The sequence below is a fragment of the Nerophis ophidion genome, linkage group LG01 (genome assembly GCF_033978795.1).
Source record: "Nerophis ophidion isolate RoL-2023_Sa linkage group LG01, RoL_Noph_v1.0, whole genome shotgun sequence".
Taxonomy (NCBI): domain Eukaryota; kingdom Metazoa; phylum Chordata; class Actinopteri; order Syngnathiformes; family Syngnathidae; genus Nerophis; species Nerophis ophidion.
In genome coordinates this window covers 7,979,337-8,003,640 of record NC_084611.1, presented here as the reverse complement: position 1 = coordinate 8,003,640, position 24,304 = coordinate 7,979,337, and the positions used below count along the sequence as shown (strand labels likewise).

The 24,304-nt window shown below is 40.0% G+C and overlaps 2 protein-coding genes across 3 annotated transcripts in view; both read right to left on the bottom strand.

Moving 5' to 3' along the window:
- Positions 1-24,304, bottom strand: part of LOC133550894 (gastrula zinc finger protein XlCGF17.1-like) — a 127,317-nt gene that overhangs the window by 70,780 nt on the left and 32,233 nt on the right. The window lies entirely within an intron of this gene.
- LOC133549612 (zinc finger protein OZF-like) lies at positions 1,588-22,572 on the bottom strand. 2 transcript variants are annotated; one of them, XM_061895206.1, is made up of 3 exons: positions 22,257-22,572; positions 7,420-7,785; positions 1,588-5,017 (listed from the first exon to the last, which is right to left on the bottom strand). In XM_061895206.1, exons 1-3 carry the CDS (start codon positions 22,369-22,371, stop codon positions 3,912-3,914), a joined length of 1,587 nt encoding a protein of 528 aa, XP_061751190.1. In that variant the 5' UTR covers positions 22,372-22,572; the 3' UTR covers positions 1,588-3,911. The 2 variants fall into 2 exon arrangements, with proteins under 2 accessions (XP_061751190.1, XP_061751199.1); XM_061895215.1 differs by having other exon boundaries at positions 7,486-7,785.

Genomic DNA, 24,304 nt, shown 5'->3' with positions numbered 1-24,304 from the left:
TTCACACAACTTTAGTATGCTTAAAGTGCGTTGGTATAGTTATTAGCTATTGTGCTCAAGCTGCATTTTTTCTATCTGTGCAAGGACAAAACTTCTTGTCTCAGGGGTGGCCTCAGCAGCAGATTCACACAACTTTAGTATGCTCAAAGTCCGTTGGTATAGTTATTAGCTATTGTGCTCAAGCTGCATTTTTTTCTATCTGTGCAAGGACAAAACTTCTTGTCTCAGGGGTGGCCTCAGCCGCAGATTCACACAACTTTAGTATGCTCAAAGTGCGTTGGTATAGTTATTAGCTATTGTGCTCAAGCTGCATTTTTTCTATCTGTGCAAGGACAAAACTTCTTGTCTCAGGGGTGGCCTCAGCAGCAGATTCACACAACTTTAGTATGCTTAAAGTCCGTTGGTATAGTTATTAGCTATTGTGCTCAAGCTGCATTTTTTTCTATCTGTGCAAGGACAAAACTTCTTGTCTCAGGGGTGGCCTCAGCCGCAGATTCACACAACTTTAGTATGCTTAAAGTCCGTTGGCATAGTTATTAGCTATTGTGCTCAAGCTGCATTTTTCTATCTGTGCAAGGACAAAACTTCTTGTCTCAGGGTATTGTGCTCAAGCTGCATTTTTTTCTATCTCTGCAAGGACAAAACTTCTTGTCTCAGGGGTGGCCTCAGCAGCAGATTCACACAACTTTAGTATGCTTAAAGTCCGTTGGTATAGTTATTAGCTATTGTGCTCAAGCTGCATTTTTTTCTATCTGTGCAAGGACAAAACTTCTTGTCTCAGGGGTGGCCTCAGCCGCAGATTCACAAAACTTTAGTATGCTTAAAGTCTGTTGGTATAGTTATTAGCTATTGTGCTCAAGCTGCATTTTTTCTATCTGTGCAAGGACAAAACTTCTTGTCTCAGGGGTGGCCTCAGCTGCAGATTCACACAACTTTAGTATGCTTAAAGTCTGTTGGTATAGTTATTAGCTATTGTGCTCAAGCTGCATTTTTTCTATCTGTGCAAGGACAAAACTTCTTGTCTCAGGGGTGGCCTCAGCCGCAGATTCACACAACTTTAGTATGCTTAAAGTCCGTTGGTATAGTTATTAGCTATTGTGCTCAAGCTGCATTTTTTCTATCTGTGCAAGGACAAAACTTCTTGTCTCAGGGGTGGCCTCAGCCGCAGATTCACACAACTTTAGTATGCTTAAAGTCCGTTGGTATAGTTATTAGCTATTGTGCTCAAGCTGCATTTTTTCTATCTGTGCAAGGACAAAACTTCTTGTCTCAGGGGTGGCCTCAGCCGCAGATGTTATTTTTGTTTTAGCCCGCTAATAGCCAAGGATTTCAAGGACCTCAGCACGCAGACGAAGCAGAAACAAGGAAATCACGAGTCCCAGGACATTGTGCGTACTTGCTTTGCAGAACATAAGTGACCACTCCTGCATGGTTCCTTGCCAAACAACAAACTCAAAATAAGGCACGACGACCTGGCGGAGTTTAATTTTTCAACGTTTTCTGCTGCTGGTGTGACCCCAGATTTTTTAAGGACAAAAATGTGCCTTGCCTCAAAAAAAGATTGAAAAACACTGCTTTAGACCTATGAACAGTTTTTTATCATCGTCTTTATTTTGATAACAAATTGATACAGAGCATCATACACAAAACAAACATCAAAAAAGTAACAACGCGTTCGTGAAAATGTAAATAACCAATCTATAAATTTCCCATGAAATGGAAGAAAATAAACGTATTTAAACACTCAAAGAACTAAAATGTGGCCCTTTAAGGAAAATTAAAAATAAATATTTTAGTGTGGGCAAACAGGCATATTTTCTTTTTTTATTTATTTTCTTAGCAAGGATTCTACAAACCCCGTTTCCATTTGAGTTGGGAAATTGTGTTTGATGTAAATATAAACAAAATACAATGATTTGCAAATCCTTTTCAAGCCATATTCAGTTGAATATGCTACAAAGACAACATATTTAATGTTCAAACTGATAAACATTTTTCTTGTGCAAATAATCATTAACTTTAGAATTTGATGCCGGCAACACGTGACAAAGAAGTTGGGAAAGGTGGCAATAAATACTGACAAAGTTGAGGAATGCTCATCAAACACTTATTTGGCGTGCAGGCTAATTGGGAGCCAGTGGGTGCCATGATTGGCTATAAAAACAGCTTCCCAAAAAATCCTCAGTCTTTCACAAGAAAGGATGGGGCGAGGTACACCCCTTTGTCCACAACTGTGTGAGCAAATAGTCAAACAGTTTAAGAACAACCTTTCTCAAAGTGCAATTGCAAGAAATTTAGGGATTTCAACATCTACGCTCCATAATACAGTCAAAATGTTCAGAGAATCTGGAGAAATCATTCCACTGAATGATCGTGACCTCCGATCCCTCAGACAGCACTGTATCAAAAACCAATCTCTAAAGGATATCACCACATGGGCTCAGGAACACTTCAGAAAACCACTGTCACTAAATACAGTTGGTCGCTACATCTGTAAGTGCAAGTTAAAGCTCTACTATGCAAAGCGAAAGCCATTTATCAACAACATCCAGAAACACCGCCGGCTTCTCTGGGCCCGAGATCATCTAAGATGGACTGATGCAAAGTGGAAAAGTGTTCTGTGGGCTGACGAGTCCACATTTCTAATTGTTTTTGGACAATTGTGTCTTCCGGACCAAAGGGGAAGCGAACCGTCCAGACTGTTATCGATGCAGAGTTCAAAAGCCAGCATGTGTGATGGTATGGGGGTGTATTAGTGCCCAAAGGCATGGGTAACTTACACATCTGTGAAGGCACTATTGAAAATGTTCAAAAAGGTATTCTGGAAACACTTACAGAGTTCCTAAGAAAGTCTATGGTGAAAGGAAACCCCTGTTCAAACAAACACAAATAAAAATAAAAAACACAATTAAATTTAAATCTTGAGGGGGGCAAATCCCCCATAAACGCTCTTGGCTTCCTGTGATCCTTCCTGTGACTTGTCATTAAACCATGGTTTGTCAGAGTCCCTGTACTTGTTGCTTTAGAGTAGTTGAATAATAGTTATTGAATTGAATTCTATTTATATAGCGCTTTTCTCTAGTGACTCAAAGCACTTTACATAGTGAAACCCAATATCTAAGTTACATTTAAACCAGTGTGGGTGGCACTGGGAGCAGGTGGGTAAAGTGTCTTGCCCAAGGACACAACAGCAGTGACTAGGATGGCGGAAGCGGGAATCGAACCTGCAACCCTCAAGTTGCTGGCACGGCCACTCTACCAACCGAGCCATAGTGGTGTCCAAAGTGCGGCCCGCAAGTATTTTTTTAACATTTAAAAAATACTATTACAATAAAAATAATATAAAAACGTATAATCAATGGATACGGGAAAGACTGAACAATTAAATGTTTTCTTCTCTTGTGTGTGTGTTCTCATGTGTTGAACCATATTGTTCTTTTGAAAAAAGCTTTTACTGCAAACTGAACAAATAACTTTTTCCTCGTGTGTTGAATCAGATTGGTTTTGAGGGGAAAGCTTTTACCACAAACGGAGCATTTAAAGGTTTTTTCTCCTCTGTGTGTTCTCATGTGTTCAGTCAAACAGCTCTTTTGAGAAAAAGTTTTACCACAAACCAAAGATTTAAAATGGTTTTCTTCTGTGTGTGTTCTCATGTGTTATGGCAAACTACTCTTGTGAGAAAAGTTATTAGCACAAACTGAACAATTAAATGGTCTTTCTCCTGTGTGCGTTGTCATGTGTTCAGTCAAACAGCTCTTTAGAGAAAAAGTTTTACCACAAACCAAACAATTAAAATGTTTTTTTCGCCCGTGTGCGTTCCCATGTGTTGAATCAAATTGCTCTTATAAAAAAAGTTTTTACCGCGGACGGAACAATTAAAAAGTGTTTCCTTCTGTGTGTGTTCTCATGTGTTAAGTCAAACTGCTCTTGTGAGAAAAGTTATTTGCACAAACTGAACAATTAAATGGTCTTTCTCCTGTGTGCATACTGCTCTCTTTAGGAAAGCTTTTACTACATACTGAACACTTATCCTTTCCCGTGTGCTTCATTATGTGTTGGGTCAAACCTTGTCTGGAAATGAAACATTTACTACAAAATGAACAAATTAATGGTTTTTCGCCTGAGTGCGTTCTCACGTGATCATTCAAGCTGCTCTTTTGAGAAAAGCTTTCATGACAAACTGAACAATCAAATGGTTTTTCTCCTGTGTGCGTTCTCGTGTGTTGAGTCAAATGGCTCTTTTGAGAAAAGCTTTTACCACAAACCGAACAATCAAAGGGTTTTTCTCCTGTGTGTGTTCTCATGTGATCGGTCAAATTGCTTTTTTGAGGAAACATTTGACCACAATCGGAGCAATTAAATGTTTTTTCACTTGTGTCGGTGCTCGTGTGTTGAGTCGAATCACACTTTTTACGCACTTTTTTACCACCAACTGAACAATTAAATGGTTTTCCTACTTTGTGTCTCGTTACGTGTCGCGTCAAGTTTTGTCTGAAGAAAAACCTTTTATCACAAACAGAGCAACAAAAATGTTTTTCTGCGTGAGTTTTCATGTGTTGAGTCAAATTGCCCTTTCGAGAAAAACTTTTACTACAAACGGAACAATTGTATGATTTTTCTCCTCTGTGTGTGACCATGTGTTGAGTCAAATTGCTTTTTCTGTTAAAACTTTTAGCACAAACCGAGCAGCTCAAACATTTTTTTTCACTCTTCCTTTTAGAGCATCCGGAGTGTTTATCAGTGTGAGTCCTCATATCACCTTCACAGTCTGTATCGCTGCTCAAAGGTTCTTCAACCTCGTCTTCAGCCTCACTATCTGATAGTGGAGCTAAGAGTTTGATTGGTTGTGGTTTCTCTTCGTCATCTTCAGTCTTCACAGAGACAACAGTCAGTGGCAACTTGGTGAGATCAGCCTCTTGAGGTTCTAGAAGATACCCTCCCTCCTGAGTGATCCAGAGTTCCTCCACTTCCTTTTTAATGTGGGGTGGCTGTGGATGACCAATCAGCTGGTGGACATCTGCGAGACACAAACATACTTTATCTCAGACATGATCCATGATGTGTTTCTCCCCGATTTCGCTCCGCACTTTCTTCTGTGTGTGCGCCATTCTGTGTTCGGTCGAGGGATGCCAATCTTTTTTGTGACTGACGATTTCATTCGCATCTCGATACATGGTTTACGATATGATTTATTCATGAAAACAGAACGATTTGACATGATTCCATTTCGAGTATGCATGATTCAATAAGGTTTGATACGGTGTATGAACGATTCAATCTACGGATAACCATGTGTTCAGTCAAATTCACACATTCACTGTGCAAACGCTCCTCATGTTGGTGAGAAATAGTTAGGAGCTTAGCACCAAGCTCAGGAATTGACGGAAGGGCGCCACCGGGAGTGGAGCTTGCGGCTTAAAGGGGAACATTATCAGCAGACCTATGTAAGCGTCAATATATACCTTGATGGTGCAGCAAAAAGACCATCTATTTCTTTAACCGATTTCCGAACTCTAAATGGGTGAATTTTGGCGAATTAGACGCCTTTCTGTTAATCGCGCTGGAGGCGATGACGTCAGAATGTGACGTCGCCGAGGTAACACACCCGCCATTTTCATTTTCAACACATTACAAACACCGGGTCTCAGCTCTGTTATTTCCCGTTTTTTTGACTATTTTTTGGAACCTTGGAGACATCATGCCTCGTCGGTGTGTTGTCGGAGGGTGTAACAACACTAACAGGGAGGGATTCAAGTTGCACCACTGGCAAGAAATCTTCCTCCAGACCCCCACTGAATGTGCCGGAGTTTCTCCACATTTGACCGGCGATGCTAAGGCAGACATGGCACAGAGATGTATGGATAACCTGCAGATGCATTTGCAACGATAGTCAACGAAATCACAAAGGTGAGTTTTGTTGATGTTGACTGCCAGCTAATCGATGCTAATATGCTATGCTAATCGATGCTAACATGCTATTTACCGGCGGTGCTAAAGCAGACATGGCACAGAGATGTATGGATAACCTGTAGATGCATTTGCAACGATAGTCAACGAAATCACAAAGGTGAGTTTTGTTGATGTTGACTGCCAGCTAATCGATGCTAACATGCTACGCTACTCGATGCTAACATGCTATTTACCGGTAGTACTAAAGCAGACGTGGCACAGAGATGTATGGATAACCTGCAGATGCATTTGCAACTATATTACGTTTCCTTCCACCCACATTTAATGCGAAACAAACACTTACCAATCGACGGATTTAAGTTGCTCCAGTGTCAAAAGATGCGAAAGTCCTGATCGTTTGGTCCGCACATTTTACCGGCGATGCTAACGCAGCTATTCGGCCATGCTATGGCTATGAATAGCGTCAATAGCTATTCGCCCAATAGCTTCAGTTTCTTCTTCAATATTTTCATACTCCAACCATCTGTTTCAATACATGCGTAATCTGTTGAATCGCTTAAGTCGCTGAAATCCGAGTTTAAATCCGAGCTAATGTCGCTATATCTTGTTGTGGTATTCCCATTGTTTGTTTACATTGGCAGCACTGTGTGACGTCACAGGGAAATGGCCAGTGTCTTCGCAGAGAGTCGAAAATAAGGCACTTTAAAGCTTTATTTAGGGATATTCCGAGACCGGTAAAATTTTGAAAAAAACTTCAAAAAATACAACAAGCCACTGGGAACTGATTTTTATTGTTTGTAACCCTTTTGAAATCGTGATAATGTTCCCCTTTAAACTGTTGTAGTGGTGTTCTGTACAAAAAGTGCACTTTAATTTAGTGTTGTTTTGATATGGCATCTTAGTGACATCATGCACAAAAGTGCACTTTATTTGTTTTTAACTATTTTAGTGGCGTTCTGTACAAAAAGTACCATTTAAATTAGTGTTGTTTTGAAGTATCATCTTAGTGACATCATGCACAAAAGTGCACTCATAGCTTGTTTGAAAATGTCTCTGACAATATTGCACTTTCTGTTTGGAAATGACATGAATGTTTGTGCCACTGCTTAATAACTGTTTAATAAATACACTTTTGGTCAACTGACTTAGTTGTGGTTTCCCTCTCTGCATGAAAGTATATAATGAGCATATATTAATGCAGTATGAAGAAGAATGTTTGAATGTAGACACATAGAATCATCATACTGCTGTGATTATATGCATCAAGTGTTCTTTCAAGGCTAAGGCAAAATATGGAGATATATATGGTGTATCGTGACATGGCCTAAAAATATTGAGATATTAAAAAAAGCCTGTATCGCACAGCCCTACACTGCCCGTCACTACTACCGATTGGATGGTTTAGTGAGGTCCTTGAATTGGCCCCACCAGTTTGTAGTCTATGAGCATGAACTGATGAAAACTACTCGGATGCGAGGCCATTTTTAGCACAAAGCGAGCAGCTCAAACCTGTTTTACGGCTCTTCTTTTTAGAGCGTTCAGAGTGTTTGTTGTCAGTGTGAGTCCTCATATCACCTTCACTGTCCGTATCGCTGCTCAAAGGCACTCCAACCTCGTCTTCCGTCTCACCATCTGACAGTAAGAGGTTGTCTACTTGGGGTTTCTCTCCATCATCTTCAATCTTCACAGAGACAATAGTCAGTGGCAACTTGGTGTAATCAAGTTGTCCTAGAAGACACTCTCCCTCCTGAGTGATCCAGAGTTCCTCCTCCTCCTTTTTAATGCAGGGTGGTTGTGGAGTCTCCTGCTTCAAAGTGGAGCTCCCCCCTGATGGAGGGGGAAGTTCTTCTGGATGACCAATCAGCTGCTGGACGTCTGCAGGACACAAAAAAAATTTAGCTCAGACATGATTCATGAGATGTTTCTCCTTGAACTCGCTACCCACTTTCTTCTATGTACTGTATTGTGTGTGTAGGGTTTCACGGCCATTTACTCAGTGCCTTGTCAGAATGATGGATCAATGTAGGGCTGGGCGATATGGCCATTTATTCATATCTCGATGTTTTTGGGCCATGTCACGATACACCACATATTTTGTCCTTTGGCCTAAGTCTGCACCCACTCTCCAGGGCCCAGGCTAAGACCGATTTTTTTTATTTTATTTTAATCTTCTATTTTTTTCTCCCATTCCCCCCCTTGTTTACCTGTATCTCATCTTTATTGTAAGGGGCGTTGGAAGCCGGCAGACCCGTCAGCGATCCTGTTCTGTCTCCCTGTAATGTTTGTCTGATATTGAATGGGATTGTGCTGAAAATTGCAATTTTCCTGACGGAATAAATAAAGTACTATCTAATCGAATCTAATCTATCTCCATATTTTGATGCATACAATCACAGCAGTATGATGATTCTATGTGTCTACATTAAAACGTTCTTCTTCATACTGCATTAATATATGCTACTTTTAAACTTTCATGCAGAGAGGGAAACCACAACTAAGTCAATTGACTAAAAGTGTATTTATTAAACAGTTAGTAAGCAGTGGCACAAACATTCATGTCATTTCAAAACAGAAAGAGCAAGATTGTCAGAGACATTTCAAAACAAGCTATGTGTGCACTTTTGTGCATGATGTCACTAAGATGACATATCAAAACAACACTAAATTAAACTGCACTTTTTGTAGAGAACACCACAATAGTTTAAAACAAAGTGCACTTTTGTGCATGATGTCACTTAGATTACATATGAAAACAACACTAAATTAAAGTGCACTTTTTGTAGAGAACGCTACTACAATAGGTTAAAACAAACATAGTGCACTTTTGTGCATGATGTCACTTAGATTACATATCAAAACAACACTAAATTAAAGTGCACTTTTTGTAGAGAACGCCACAATAGTTTAAAACAAACAAAGTGCACTTTTGTGCATGATGTCACTTAGATTACATATGAAAACAACACTAAATTAAAGTGCACTTTTTGTAGAGAACGCTACTACAATAGGTTAAAACAAACATAGTGCACTTTTGTGCATGATGTCACTTAGATTACATATCAAAACAACACTAAATTAAAGTGCACTTTTTGTAGAGAACGCCACAATAGTTTAAAACAAACAAAGTGCACTTTTGTGCATGATGTCACTTAGATTACATATGAAAACAACACTAAATTAAAGTGCACTTTTTGTAGAGAACGCCACTACAATAGGTTAAAACAGACATAGTGCACTTTTGTGCATGATGTCACTGAGATTACATATGAAAACAACACTAAATTAAAGTGCACTTTTTGTAGAGAACGCCACAATGGTTTAAAACAAACAAAGTGCACTTTTGTGCATGATGTCACTTAGATTACATATGAAAACAACACTAAATTAAAGTGCACTTTTTGTAGAGAACGCTACTACAATAGGTTAAAACAAACATAGTGCACTTTTGTGCATGATGTCACTTAGATTACATATCAAAACAACACTAAATTAAAGTGCACTTTTTGTAGAGAACGCCGCAATAGTTTAAAACAAAGTGCACTTTTGTGCATGATGTCACTTAGATTACATATGAAAATAACACTAAATTAAAGTGCGCTTTTTGTACAGAACGCCACTACAATAGTTTAAAACAGACATAGTGCACTTTTGTGCATGATGTCACTAAGATGACATATCAAAACAACACTAAATTAAAGTGCACTTTTTGTAGAGAACGCCACAATAGTTTAAAACAAACAAAGTGCACTTTTGTGCATGATGTCACTAAGATTACATATCAAAACAACACTAAATTAAAGTGCACTTTTTGTAGAGAACGCCACAATAGTTTAAAACAAACAAAGTGCACTTTTGTGCATGATGTCACTAAGATTACATATCAAAACAACACTAAATTAAAGTGAACTTTTTGTACAGAACGCCAAATAGTTTAAAACAAACAAAGTGCACTTTTGTGCATGATGTCACTTAGATTACATATGAAAACAACACTAAATTAAAGTGCACTTTTTGTAGAGAACGCTACTACAATAGGTTAAAACAAACATAGTGCACTTTTGTGCATGATGTCACTAAGATTACATATCAAAACAACACTAAATTAAAGTGCACTTTTTGTAGAGAACGCCACAATAGTTTAAAACAAAGTGCACTTTTGTGCATGATGTCACTTAGATTACATATGAAAACAACACTAAATTAAAGTGCACTTTTTGTAGAGAACGCCACAATAGTTTAAAACAAAGTGCACTTTTGTGCATGATGTCACTAAGATGACATATCAAAACAACACTAAATTAAAGTGCACTTTTTGTAGAGAACGCCACAATAGTTTAAAACAAACAAAGTGCACTTTTGTGCATGATGTCACTAAGATTACATATCAAAACAACACTAAATTAAAGTGCACTTTTTGTAGAGAACGCCACAATAGTTTAAAACAAAGTGCACTTTTGTGCATGATGTCACTTAGATTACATATGAAAACAACACTAAATTAAAGTGCGCTTTTTGTACAGAACGCCACTACAATAGTTTAAAACAGACATAGTGCACTTTTGTGCATGATGTCACTAAGATGACATATCAAAACAACACAAAATTAAAGTGCACTTTTTGTAGAGAACGCCACAATAGTTTAAAACAAACAAAGTGCACTTTTGTGCATGATGTCACTAAGATTACATATCAAAACAACACTAAATTAAAGTGAACTTTTTGTACAGAAGGCCACTACAATAGTTTAAAACAAACAAAGTGCACTTTTGTGCATGATGTCACTTAGATTACATATGAAAACAACACTAAATTTAAGTGCACTTTTTGTAGAGAACGCTACTACAATAGGTTAAAACAAACATAGTGCACTTTTGTGCATGATGTCACTTAGATTACATATCAAAACAACACTAAATTAAAGTGCACTTTTTGTAGAGAACACCACTACAATAGTTTAAAACAGACATAGTGCACTTTTGTGCATGATGTCACTAAGATGACATATCAAAACAACACTAAATTAAAGTGCACTTTTTGTAGAGAACGCCACAATAGTTTAAAACACACAAAGTGCACTTTTGTGCATGATGTCACTAAGATTACATATCAAAACAACACTAAATTAAAGTGAAATTTTTGTACAGAACGCCACAATAGTTTAAAACAAACAAAGTGCACTTTTGTGCATGATGTCACTTAGATTACATATGAAAACAACACTTAATTAAAGTGCACTTTTTGTAGAGAACGCTACTACAATAGGTTAAAACAAACATAGTGCACTTTTGTGCATGATGTCACTTAGATTACATATCAAAACAACACTAAATTAAAGTGCACTTTTTGTAGAGAACGCTACTACAATAGGTTAAAACAAACATAGTGCACTTTTGTGCATGATGTCACTTAAGATTACATATGAAAACAACACTAAATTAAAGTGCGCTTTTTGTACAGAACGCCACTACAATAGTCGGCAGAGGGGTTAGTGCGTCTGCCTCACAATACGAAGGTCCTGCAGTCCTGGGTTCAAATCCAGGCTCGGGATCTTTCTGTGTGGAGTTTGCATGTTCTCCCCGTGAATGCGTGGGTTCCCTCCGGGTACTCCGGCTTCCTCCCACTTCCAAAAACATGCACCTGGGGATAGGTTGATTGGCAACACTAAATTGGCCCTAGTGTGTGAATGTGAGTGTGAATGTTGTCTGTCTATCTGTGTTGGCCCTGCGATGAGGTGGCGACTTGTCCAGGGTGTACCATGCCTTCCGCCCGATTGTAGCTGAGATAGGCACCAGCGCCCCCCGCGACACCAAAAGGGAATAAGCGGTAGAAAATGGATGGATGGATGGATAGTGCACTTTTGTGCATGATGTCACTAAGATTACATATCAAAACAACACTAAATTAAAGTGCACTTTTTGTAGAGAACGCCACTACAATAAGGTTAAAACAAACATAGTGCACTTTTGTGCATGATGTCACTAAGATTACATATCAAAACAACACTAAATTAAAGTGCACTTTTTGTACAGAACGCCACTACAATAGTTTAAAACAAATAAGGTGCACTTTTGTGCATGATGTCACTTAGATGACATATCAAAACAACACTAAATTAAAGTGCACTTTTTGTAGAGAACGCCACTACAATAGTTTAAAACAAATAAAGTGCACTTTTTGTACAGAACGCCACTACAATAGTTTAAAACAAATAAAGTGCACTTTTGTGCATGATGTCACACAAGATATTTCAGTAATTGTCAAATAAAAATGAGCTGCATAATAGGAAATCAACTAGCAGTGCTGCTACTTTTTGTAGCAACGCTTCTGCCGCATAATTGGTCAACATATTCCCGCTTGAAGCCAAACCACCGCCAGACGATGCACCCCCTGCTGTTTTTCTTGGGAGGTAATTCTTCCTTCATTTGTTACCAGATTGGCACATTCTCTCGCTCGCATTACCACTCGCGACGCACCGGTAGCATCACAGCTAATGTTACAATGTCGCTACCTGTCTGCTAGGGGAGGGCTTGTGACGTTGCACGCATGACGTATGTAAGAAGGTGCGCTTGTTTTATGTCTCTGTGAGAAGGAGAGACAAGAAAGAGGGGGAAGAGCCTGTTGTGTAATGCCCGCGGATAAAAGCAACTGCGTGAGAACGTATACTCTAATACAGGGGTAGGGAACCTATGGCTCTAGAGCCAGATGTGGCTCTTTTGATGACTGCATCTGGCTCTCGGATAAATCTTTGCTGACATTGCTTAACACGATAAGTAATGAATAATTCCGCTGGTAATCATAGTGTTAAAAATAACGTTCGAAATAGAAAACATTCTCATGTATTTTTAATCCATCCATTCATTTTCTACCGCACCCGTTTAAGAATTCGCATTAATGGTAAAAAGTATTTTATTTATTATTGTAACTGAACACAAACATTATGTTAGAATGTTATAATCATATTTATTACTACAAACACACATTTTTAAGTGCAAATAATTGTGCAGACATCCACTGTTTCAGGCAAATATTATAAAAAAAAAAACCTTACAATTCAGTGTCTTTAAAGGGAAACACAATGAATGTAAAAAATGTTCACCAATGTTAATTTTGACAGGTTTTTAAATTAGTTTCAGTTAGTCTTTTAACCAAAATGTGTTTTAGTATTGGGTTAGTCATCTAAATTAAATTAGATTTAGTCGACGAAATTGACGAAAATATTTTATTAATTATAATTGCAGAGCATCTCAAAAACTGAATTCACAGCAAGACCTGCACTCCATTAATGTTTCAATAATAACATTTCAAACACACACTATTATGGACAGCACAGTAGAACAGGGGTTAGTGCGTGTGCCTCACAATCCAAAGGTCCTGAGTTCAATTCCGGGCTCGAGATCTTTCTGTGTGGAGTTTGCATGTTCTCCCCGTGACTGTGCGGGTTCCCTCCGGGTACTGGAACAGACGGTACAAATGGATGGATGGATGGGGAGCTTCAGAATAACAATGTTATTAAGAAGAATAAGAGACTTATTATACTCTAAAAATGTTGGTCTTACTTAAAAATCCATCCATCCATTTTCTACTGCTTCTTCGTTAATGCCTGCATTTAGTTGTATTCAGTGTTAAAAAATATGATATGGCTCTCACGGAAATACATTTTAAAATATGTGGCTTTCATGGCTCTCTCAGCCAAAAAGGTTCCCGACCCCTGCTGTAATATCACCATATAGTCATTTTCTACATCGCACAGAGACAAACCCGCGATATATCGCGTATATATCGATTTATCGCCCAGCCCTATTAACAACTTATGAACGCCGCTCCTCTTATACTTCTCGGACAAGCTCATCGATAAACATCTTTTACAATCAAGCAAAACACAACAACAATGTAACAAACAGCAACATAATAAACACTTACAACATGATATATTATCACCTTCATGCAGATATTTTGTGTAAAAGTGTTCTTCCACATCTGTTCCTAACATACGCATTTCGGGCCGGCTGCTCCGAAAACAAACCTCGCCCACTCTGCTTTGTTCCTGGTCTGAGCTACTGTGACGTAGATTACCTTAATAACTCGTATAACACTCATAAGTGCAGATTCACACCATTAAAATACTTTCTGTAGTTCAAGACTTACGACCATTTAAAAACAGAACTGCACATCATAATTGCGGCTGCAGTTTTGATGTTAAAGGGGAACATTATCACAATTTCAAAAGGGTTAAAAACAATAAAAAATCAGTTCCCAGTGGCTTGTTGTATTTTTTGAAATTTTTTTCAAAATTTTACCGGTCTCGGAATATCCCTAAATAAAGTTTTAAAGTGCCTTATTTTGGCTCTCTGCGAAGACACTGGCCATTTCCCTGTGACGTCACACAGTGCTGCCAATGTAAACAAACAATGGGAATACCACAGCAAGATATAGTGACATTAGCTCGGATTCAGACTCGGATTTCAGCGGCTTAAGCGATTCAACAGATTACGCATGTATTGAAACAGATGGTTCGAGTATGAAAGTATTGAAGAAGAAACTGAAGCTATTGAGCGAATAGCTATTGACGCTATTCATAGCCATAGCATGGCCGAATAGCTGCGTTAGCATCGCCGGTAAAATGTGCGGACCAAACGATCAGGACTTTCGCATCTTGTGACACTGGAGCAACTTAAATCCGCCGATTGGTATGTGTTTGTTTCGCATTAAATGTGGGTGGGAGGAAACATAATATAGTTGCAAATGCATCCACAGGTTAGCCATACATCTCTGTGCCATGTCTGCTTTAGCACCGCCGGTAAATAGCATGTTAGCATCGATTAGCGTAGCATGTTAGCATCGATTAGCTGGCAATCAACATCAACAAAACTCACCTTTGTGATTTCGTTGACTATCGTTGCAAATGCATCTGCAGGTTATCCATACATCTCTGCGCCATGTCTGCCTTAGCATCGCCGGTAAAATGTGGAGCCACTCTGGCACATTCAATGGGGGTCTGGCGGCAGACACTTTGGCATCTTGGGGCCAGTGGTGCAACTTGAATCCCTCCCTGTTAGTGTTGTTACACCCTCCGACAACACACCGACGAGGCATGATGTCTCCAAGGTTCCAAAAAATTGTCAAAAAAACGGAAAATAACAGAGCTGAGACCCGGTGTTTGTAATGTGTTGAAAATGAAAATGGTGGGTGTGTTACCTCGGCGACGTCACATTCTGACGTCATCGCCTCCAGCGCGATAAACAGAAAGGCGTTTAATTCGCCAAAATTCACCCATTTAGAGTTCGGAAATCGGTTAAAAAAATAGATGGTCTTTTTTCTGCACCATCAAGGTATATATTGACGCTTACATAGGTCTGCTGATAATGTTCCTCTTTAAAGGTCTAAAAAAAAATGATGTAGGACGTCCGGAGGGCCGGATTTTGCCCAGGTCTGGCAAAATCCTAATCAATCCTAATCATCTCCACAAACTTTGTCCTTTTGCTGCCATTCATGAGTCTTCCCCTGACCACCGCAGAACTGCTGGTTTGGGTCTCACAGACAAGTCGAAAAAAACCCAGAAAAGACCTGATAAAGCAGTCCTGAAAACATTTGCGTTTGGACTACCAAAAACCCTTAGTAATGATCAAATCAAGAGTGCGGCGTCTGCGGTGGACGGGTGGGCTCGTGCACATGCTGAGGAAGCAAACATTCCAAGGACAACCCAGAACATTTAAGTCCCCTCTGATCATCAAAATGCACGCAACTGAAATTAAATCCCTAAAATCATCAATGAATTTGAATCCTGTGTTGGTTTGTAGATATTTATGTGAACGACACTGAGATCATTATTCATGCGTTCGTTACTTTTCATCTCGATTACTGTAACGAATTATTTTCGGGTCTCCCTATGTCTCGCATTATAAGATTACAGTTGGTACAAAATGCGGCTGCTAAACTTTTTGTCATGTCTTGTGATCATGTTTTGTTGAGTTATGTTTTGTTTTGTTTAAGACTCCATTGCTTCCTGTTTTTTCACTCTGTTTTGTCACCATGGCGACCCATTAGATTCACTTGTCTCACACGGTGGATTCACACACCTGTTTCAATCATGCCATTATTATTTAAGCCTGGTTTTTCAGTTGGTCGTTCTGGCGTCATACTGTCGAAACTTGGACTACGGGGGCAGTTTCCTGCGTGGATTGTTCTCCCGAGATGCAAAAGAACCGGATTGGACATAGCGTGAAGTTGAGTACATGATTTAATAATACTATAAAAAGTGAAAACAAGATCCAGTCCAGGCCTATTCTGATGCCTCAGAGCGTGGAAAAAGGTTATCCGTCAAGTCGTCTCAGTCTGGGTCTTTCCCCTTGAAACAGATCCTCTCTTTGCCAGGAGAGATTGATACTCGACAATAAAATGCAGTCGTCTGGACTTTGGACAACCACGTGTTCATTCAGCTGAATCGGTCTGCTAATTGTGTTTATCCACTGATAAATGTAGATAACAGCCTCTCATAGTTTATCAAAGTATTTATTCAGGATCTCAGACTGTTGGTTTCTGACGTCCAGGGCACCCACAAGCGCAATCAGCTCTTTGATCCCTTGGTGCGTTGCCAAGACCTCAGTTAGCTGCTCTGTGGTACTTATAAAGCGTTTTGTTTATGTTAGATATGGCGCAAGCAGAAGCCTATCTCTGACCTCGGCACTTGGCCCAGTTGGTACGTCCGCCTGACGCTTTGTGCTAACTTCTTTTTGTTTCTGAAACTCCCTCACATTTGCCTGTGAAAGAGGCAAAAAGCTGTTAACTTTATTCCTGGTGATATTACACAGGTGCTGTTCATTTTATTAGAATATCATGAAAAAGTTAACTTATTTCAGTAATTATATTCAGAACGTGAAACTTAAATATTATATCAATTCATTCCACACATAGTGATGTATTTGAAATGTTTATTTCTTTAAATTTTGATGATTAGTACTGACAATTACTGAAAATCCCAAATTCAGTATCTCAGAAAATTAGAATATTAGTTACGACTAGTACCAAAAAATATTTCTTAGAAATGTGGGCCGACTGAAAAGTATGAACATGGAAAGTTTCAGCATGTACGGCAATCAATACATAGTTGCGGCTCCTTTTGCCTGAATTGCTGCAGCAATACATGGAGTCCACCAGTCTGTGGCATGGAGTCCAGCAGTCTGTTGCACCCTCAGGTGTTATGAGAGCCCAGCTTGCTTTAATAGTGGCCTTCAGCTCTTCAGCATTGTTGGCTCTGGCATCTGGCATCTTCCGCCTCACAATACCTCATAGCTTTTCTATGGGGTTAAGGTCAGGTGAGTTTGCAGGCCAATCAAGAACGGGGATACCATGGTCCTTAAACCAGGTACTGGTAGATTTGGCACTGTGTGCAGGTGCCAAGTCATGTTGGAAAATGTAATCTTCACCTCCGTAAAATTGGTCCGCGGCAGGCAGCATAAAGCGTTCTAAAACTTCCTGGTTGACTGCTGCATTGACCCTAGACCTCAGGAACCACAGTGGACCAACACCAGCAGATGACATGGCACCCCAGACCATTACCCATTGTGGAAATTTGACACTGGACTTCAGGCAACGTGGATTCTGTGCCTCTCCTGTCTTCCTCCAGACTCTGGGACCTTGATTTCCAAAGGAGATACAATATTTACTTTCATCTGAAAACATAACTTTGGACCACTCAGCAGCAGTCCAGTCCTTTTTGTCTTGAGCCCAGACGAGACGCTTTTGGCGTTGTCTCTTATTCAAGAGTGGATTTACACATGGAATGCGACAGCTGAAGCCCATATCTTGCATACGTCGGTGCGTGGTGGTTCTTGAAGCACTGACTCCAGCTGCAGTCCACTCTTTGTGGATCTCCCCCACATTTTTTAATCGGTTTTGTTTGACAATCCTCTCCAGGGCGCGGTTATCCCTCTTGCTTGTACACTTTTTTCTACCACATCTTTGTCTTCCCTTGGCCTCTCTATTAATGTGCTTGGACACAGAGCTCTGGGAACATCCAACCTCTTTGGCAATGACCTTTTGTGTCTTACCCTCCTTCTTTAAAGTATCAATGGTCATCTTTTGGACAGTTGTCAAGTCAGCAGTCTTCGCCATGATTGTGTGTCATACAGAATCAAAACGAGAGACCATTTAAAGGCTTTTCCAGGTGTTTTGAGTTAGTTAGCTAATTAGAGTGTGGCACCAGGTGTCTTCAATATCTGACCTTTTCACCATATTCCAATTTTCTGAGATGTTGAATTTAGGGTTTTCATTGGTTGTCAGCTATAATCATTTCCTTTTTGGCAAAAAACACTTGAAATGTATCAGTCTGTTTGGAATGAATGTATACATTCTACAAGTTTGACTTTCTAAATGGAATTAATGAAATAAATCAACTTTTTCATGATATACTAATAATATGACCAGCTATGGAAACCAACATTCCGACTCGGCTTCGGTGTAGCACCAAGTCGATTGCAGATGACTTTAAAGAGTTTATATCACTCTTTGATCTAGACCAGACACGGCCATTTAGGATTTTCAATCCGGCCCGCCGGACGGTCTACATAATTTTTATAGACCTTTAACATCAAATCTGTAGCCACCATTACGATGTGCAGTGACGTTTTTAAATGAGCGTAAGTCTTGAACTATAGAAAGTATTTCAATGGTTAAACTGCGGTTTTGAGCGTTATACGATTTATTACGGTAATCTACGTCAAGAGTTTTTCAACCTTTTTTGAGCCGAGGCACATTTTTTTGCGTTGAAAATATCCAGAGGCACACCACCAACAGAAATCGTTAAAAAAACGAAACTCAGTTGACGGTAAAAAGTTGTCGTTGCAATTGTTGGATACGGCTTCAAACCATAACAAAGCATGCATCAATATAGCTCTTGTCTCAAAGTAGGTGTACTGTCACCACCTGTCACATCACACCATTCTTTGCTGTTTTCCTGTGTGCAGTGTTTTGGTTCTTGTCTTGAGCTCCTATTTTGGTGGCTTTTTCTTTTTTTTGGTATTTTCCTGTAGCAGTTTCATGTCTTCCTTTGAGTGATATTTCCCGCATCTACTTTCTTTTAGCAACCGAGAATATATCCGTTGTTGTTTTTATCCTTCTTTGTGGGGACATTGTTGACGGTCATGTCACGTTCGGATGTACATTGTGGACGCCGTCTTTGCTCCACAGTAAGTCTTTGCTGTCGTCCAGCATTCCGTATTTGTTTACTGTATAGCCAAATCAGTTTTAGTTTCGTTCTGCACAGCCTTCCCTAAACTTCAATGCCTTTTGTTAGGAGCACTCACCTTTTGTTTATTTTTAGTTTAAGAATTAGACACATTTTTACCTGCACCCTGCCTCCCGCTGTTTCCGACATCTACAAAGCAATTAGCTACCGGCTGCCACCTACTGATATGGAAGAGTATTACACGGTTACTCAGCCGAGCTCTAGACAGCACCGACACTCAACGACGACAAATAATTTGCAGACTAGAATTGCTAATTCTGTTCATAACTTTATGGACAGAATTTCTAGGCGCAGTCAGGGCGTTGAGGTGGATCCGGTTTGGTGGCTGCAGGATTAGGTCTCTGCTTTTTGCAGATGACGTGGTCCTGATGGCTTCATCTGGCCACTAATCTTCAGCTCTCACTGGATCATTTCGCAGCCGAGTGTGAAGCGACTGGGATGGGAATCAGCACCTTCAAGTCCGAGTCCATGGTTCTCGCCCCAAAAAGAGTGGAGTGCCATCTCCGGGTTGGGGAGGAGAACCGGCCCCAAGGGGAGAAGTTCAAGTACCTAAGAGTCTTGTTCACGAGTGAGGGAAGAGTGGATCATGAGATCGACAGGCGGATCGGTGCGGCGTCTTCAGTAATGCGGACGCTGTATCGATCCGTTGTGGTGAAGAAGGAGCTGAGCCGGAAGGCAAAGCTCTCAATTTACCTCACCTATGGTCATGAGCTTTGGGTTATGACCGAAAGGACAAGATCACGGGTACAAGCGGCCGAAATGAGTTTCCTCCGCCGGGTGGCGGGACTCTCCCTTAGAGATAGGGTGAGAAGCTCTGTCATCCGGGAGGAACTCAAAGTAAAGCCGCTGCTGATCCACATGGAGAGGAGCCAGATGAGGTGGTTCGGGCATCTGGTCAGGATGCCACCCGAACGCCTCCTTAGGGAGGTGTTTCGGGCATGTTTGTTGTTTGTTTCTTCTTCTTTCGTTTGAACAGGTCACACTCAACCACGACCTCTGCTGCCAATCAACCGGTTTCTGTTCCCAGCTGTTTCTCATTTCACCTGTTGATCAGCCAGCCAATCCCGGTCCACTATTCATCCTCCTGTGCTGCTTTAAATCACCTGCTCACCACTGGCCAGGGGAATTATTTTTTTGACATGCTGTCTGGAGTTCTGAGAGACCCTCTTTTTTTCGCTTCAGTTTTTCTTTGGACCTTTCAACCTTTGTGAGTATCTGCAGCCTAGTCTTGGGAAAGGTTAGACAGAGGCCTCTATAAACTACACACGTAGGATAAATGTTTATGTATAGAGACACCAGACTTAGTGGTGACTGTCACCCTTGTATGTTTTGGACCCCCTCTTTGGTAAGAGTAGTTAGGTAGGTTTTTGGTTTATGCTAATTAAATAGCTTTAGTTAGTCAGCTTATCTTTCTTTTCTAGAGGTGTATTTTGGTATGTTTTGTTAATTTCTGTGACAGCACCAGTAGTCTTTGGGAAGGCATGAAAGACCGATGTGTGTGTCAAATTTGGTGAGTTTTGAAGTATGTTAAGGGGGTGAAATTGGGGTGCGACGGTGCGGAAGAAAGAAAGAAAGAATCATAATTAAAGCTGCAAGCAGCGTTGGTCGGGTCCGCCTTTGGCCAAAGACAAAAAATGGACTGCTTGTAACTTCCGTTAGGAATGTCGTAGAAGTCCCAAACTAGGCTAGCGTTGTGTCCTTGTTGTACCCGCCCCACCACCTGGTCACTTTTTAATACACTAGTTTTTGTTTTCAATTCTTGGCTTCAGTGTCTTTGATTTACAATTCATTTGATTTATACACTTTTATGTTGCGTTCCCCTATGATCCCTAGACTTCGAGCCATCTGGAACGTAACAATGTTGGGAAGACTATTGTCTCCCGGCTGGCCTGGGAACGCCTCGGGATCCCCCGGGAAGAGCTGGACGAAGTGGCTGGGGAGAGGGAAGTCTGGGCTTCCCTGCTTAGGCTGCTGCCCCCGCGACCCGACCTCGGATAAACGGAAGAACATGGAAGGATAATTACTGGGTTGCAAAAAAATATTTTTAACCAAAATATGTGGAATTAGATGATCTCCCTAGTGGTTGAAAAACACTGCCCAAATAAAGGCTTAACCTTCCTCTTGTGTTAGCTTTCTGTTACCATCTCTTATGTTAACGGGTCGGTTTTGACCCATGTCTTATATCAGCTGTAAAATACACTAAAAACAATTATCTATCATCCAATTTGTTTCTCATCTCTTGGTTACCTCGTTAGGCTTCCTTATCCTTGAAAATATTGGTTTTAATATTTTTGGTTTGGGCCATTGGGCCATTTTTTGTCAGTATACCCCTCGATTTCAATTTTTAAAAATGGTAAAACGAACCTCAAGAGAATCATATAAATAAAACAAAAGATTGTTGTGTTACCTAACTATTACTAAGGGGTATTAGAACACATCTCTTAAATAAATGTGTTTTATTTATTTTTTTCATTTTAAGAATTTTAACTATAGTAACATCTATGGTGTTACGGGTCAATTTCGACCCATATATATTTACTTCAAGAAAAAGGCTAAAACTTATTTTTTTCAGCAACAGAAATCCAACATCAAACAAACAACAACCAATCAAGCGAATGAAACCAAGAGAAATAGATTACTAGTTCCAAAACTAATAAAAAAACAAAATCAGAGTGGCAAAAAGTGACACTTTGTGTCCGTCTTTTGTTTGTTTTTGTACAGGATAACAAGGTAAAATGAGAATCCACTAAATCTCACATGATTGGCTGTCAGTGTGTTCAGTTTTGGCTCTTATCATTGCTTTATCATCTTATTTTTATAACCGGGTCGAAACCGACCCTAACAACACCAAGGGCATAATTTCTACCAGAGCATTTTATAATTTAGTGAAAAAAAAATAAAATGTTTTATTTTGTTGACAAAGAGGTTCCTGACAAAGTCAAAAAGCTTTGATGCAAAAAAAATAAATGTATGCGTTGTTTTTATGCATTTAAAAACTAAAACCAGAGAGTAGACCTAACAGTAGATAATATCTTTGTTCACACTCAACGTTCTTTCCACGGCTGGAAACAACTTTCAGGTGACAAAACTTCAACTCACTCACAATTTTCTGTAGTTTTGGTCTTTATCTCCGTTGGTGATTTGCTGGAAGTTTCTGGTTGTCTTTTATGTTGTCTTTGACATGACGTCGCCATCTTAGCATAGCAGTAGTCGTCCATCTTCTATCACGTCTTCAATCTTCACTTCAGATATCGCTCCGTCACTTCATGCTCCACTTCCGTTTTGCGGGCTTTTAAAAAAGACGAATCTGGAGGAATATATATTTTCTGTTAACTTTATACGGCTACAAGGTCGTAAATTCAAAACTTCTCCGACGAGCCACAGCTGCTTCGTCCGCCATCTTGGTCTTTTCGCTTTGCCGTTGCGTGATCCGTTTGCGCATGCGCCAGAATGCAGCAACTTCCGTTTTGTTTTGTTTTTTTTCCAAAATAAAGCCGTTTTACTATTATTTTGAAACAACGGCTCACCAAAGCCGATAAGCTCAAAATAACCAACAAGATCGCGTTAAAATATTGAAATTACTTTTATCCAGCCTTCCATTTTCTACTGCTTGTCCAAAATAACAGCGGATATTACAAACGAAACAGGTGGTAAACTGTACAGCTGCAGTATTTACGGATCTAACAACAGCGTTTCATATAATAAATCATAATATCTTAATCAACAAATTAGAACGGTATGACAATAGAGGGCCCTGAGATGAGGTGGCGACTTGTCCAGGGTGTACGCCGCCTTCCGCCCGATTGCAGTTGAGATAGGCTCAAGCGACCCCGATAGAGGATTAGCCTTGAACTGGGTAATAAGCTACAAAACTATGGGGCGGCATAGCTCGGTTGGTAGAGTGGCCGTGCCAGCAACTTGAGGGTTGCAGGTTCGATTCCCGCTTGTGCCATCCTAGTTGCTGCCGTTGTGTCCTTGGGCAAAACACTTTACCCACCTGCTCCCAGTGCCACCCACACTGGTTTAAATGTAACTTAGATATTGGGTTTCACTATGTAAAGCGCTTTGAGTCACTTGAGAAAAGCGCTATATAAATATAATTCACTTCACTAACAGGAAGCAATACATGAAAACAAGTTAAAAAAACCAAACACTATATTGCCAAAAGTATTTGGCCGCTGTTGCATCTGACCGGTCTTCCTCTCAGGGAACAAAAGTCACTGGTCCAAGTTCTTTCAGATTCCATATATGCTGAGTAAGAAGAACCATCAAGACATAATAGGAATATCAAGTTTTACCAAAGCTTTAGGAGACCACCCTTACAACCCGGCAATACCAGAATCCAGAAGCGGTCTGAAAGCCAAACGGAAAGAGACAAATTATTGAATACGAAAACAGCCCCCAGAAAGGAATACAGCCTCTTTGTTCTAACACTGATAACGTAAAAAGGGAGTTTGCCATACTTCCACATTACAACGCCTTCAAAGTGAAGCACAGAGTTTACTTGCGGACATAAGATACAAGCATAAGGAGTACACATGGGGGGAAAAAAGAAAGAAAGACCTCTTATGAATAAAGAAAGAAGTCTTAAAAATATATGCATTCTCCACAGCACCCCCCATCCAAATGATGACAATCAGGTGTCATATTCACTTGTATAAAATCAAGACTGTTTCTACAAACATTTGTGCAAGAACGGGCCGCTCTCAGTGATTTCCAGCATGGAACTGTCATAAAATGCCACACGTGCAACAAATCCAGTTGTGGAATTTCCTCGCTCCGAAATAATCAGCTGTTTACGACCCCTCTCTCCCCTTTGAAACAGCTGTTGCCACGTAATCAGGGAAAGTCCAAATAAAAGAGGAGGCATGCAATCCTTTTGTCAGAGCGTGGTGGAAGACTGTACAAGAGTACAGCCCAGACGTTTTTTCCTCATTGAGCTAAATTGAATCCTGTCTCGGTTTAATTCCTTGCTTCTTGTCTGTATTATAGATGACATTGCTGTTTGTACCTGACACCTGCTACCCATACGTAGCAGGGGGAAGACTGTACAAGAGTACAGCTCAGACGTTTCTCCTCATTGAGCTAAATTGAATCCTGTCTCGGTTTAATTCCTTGCTTCTTGTCTGTTTAATAGATTACATCGCTGTT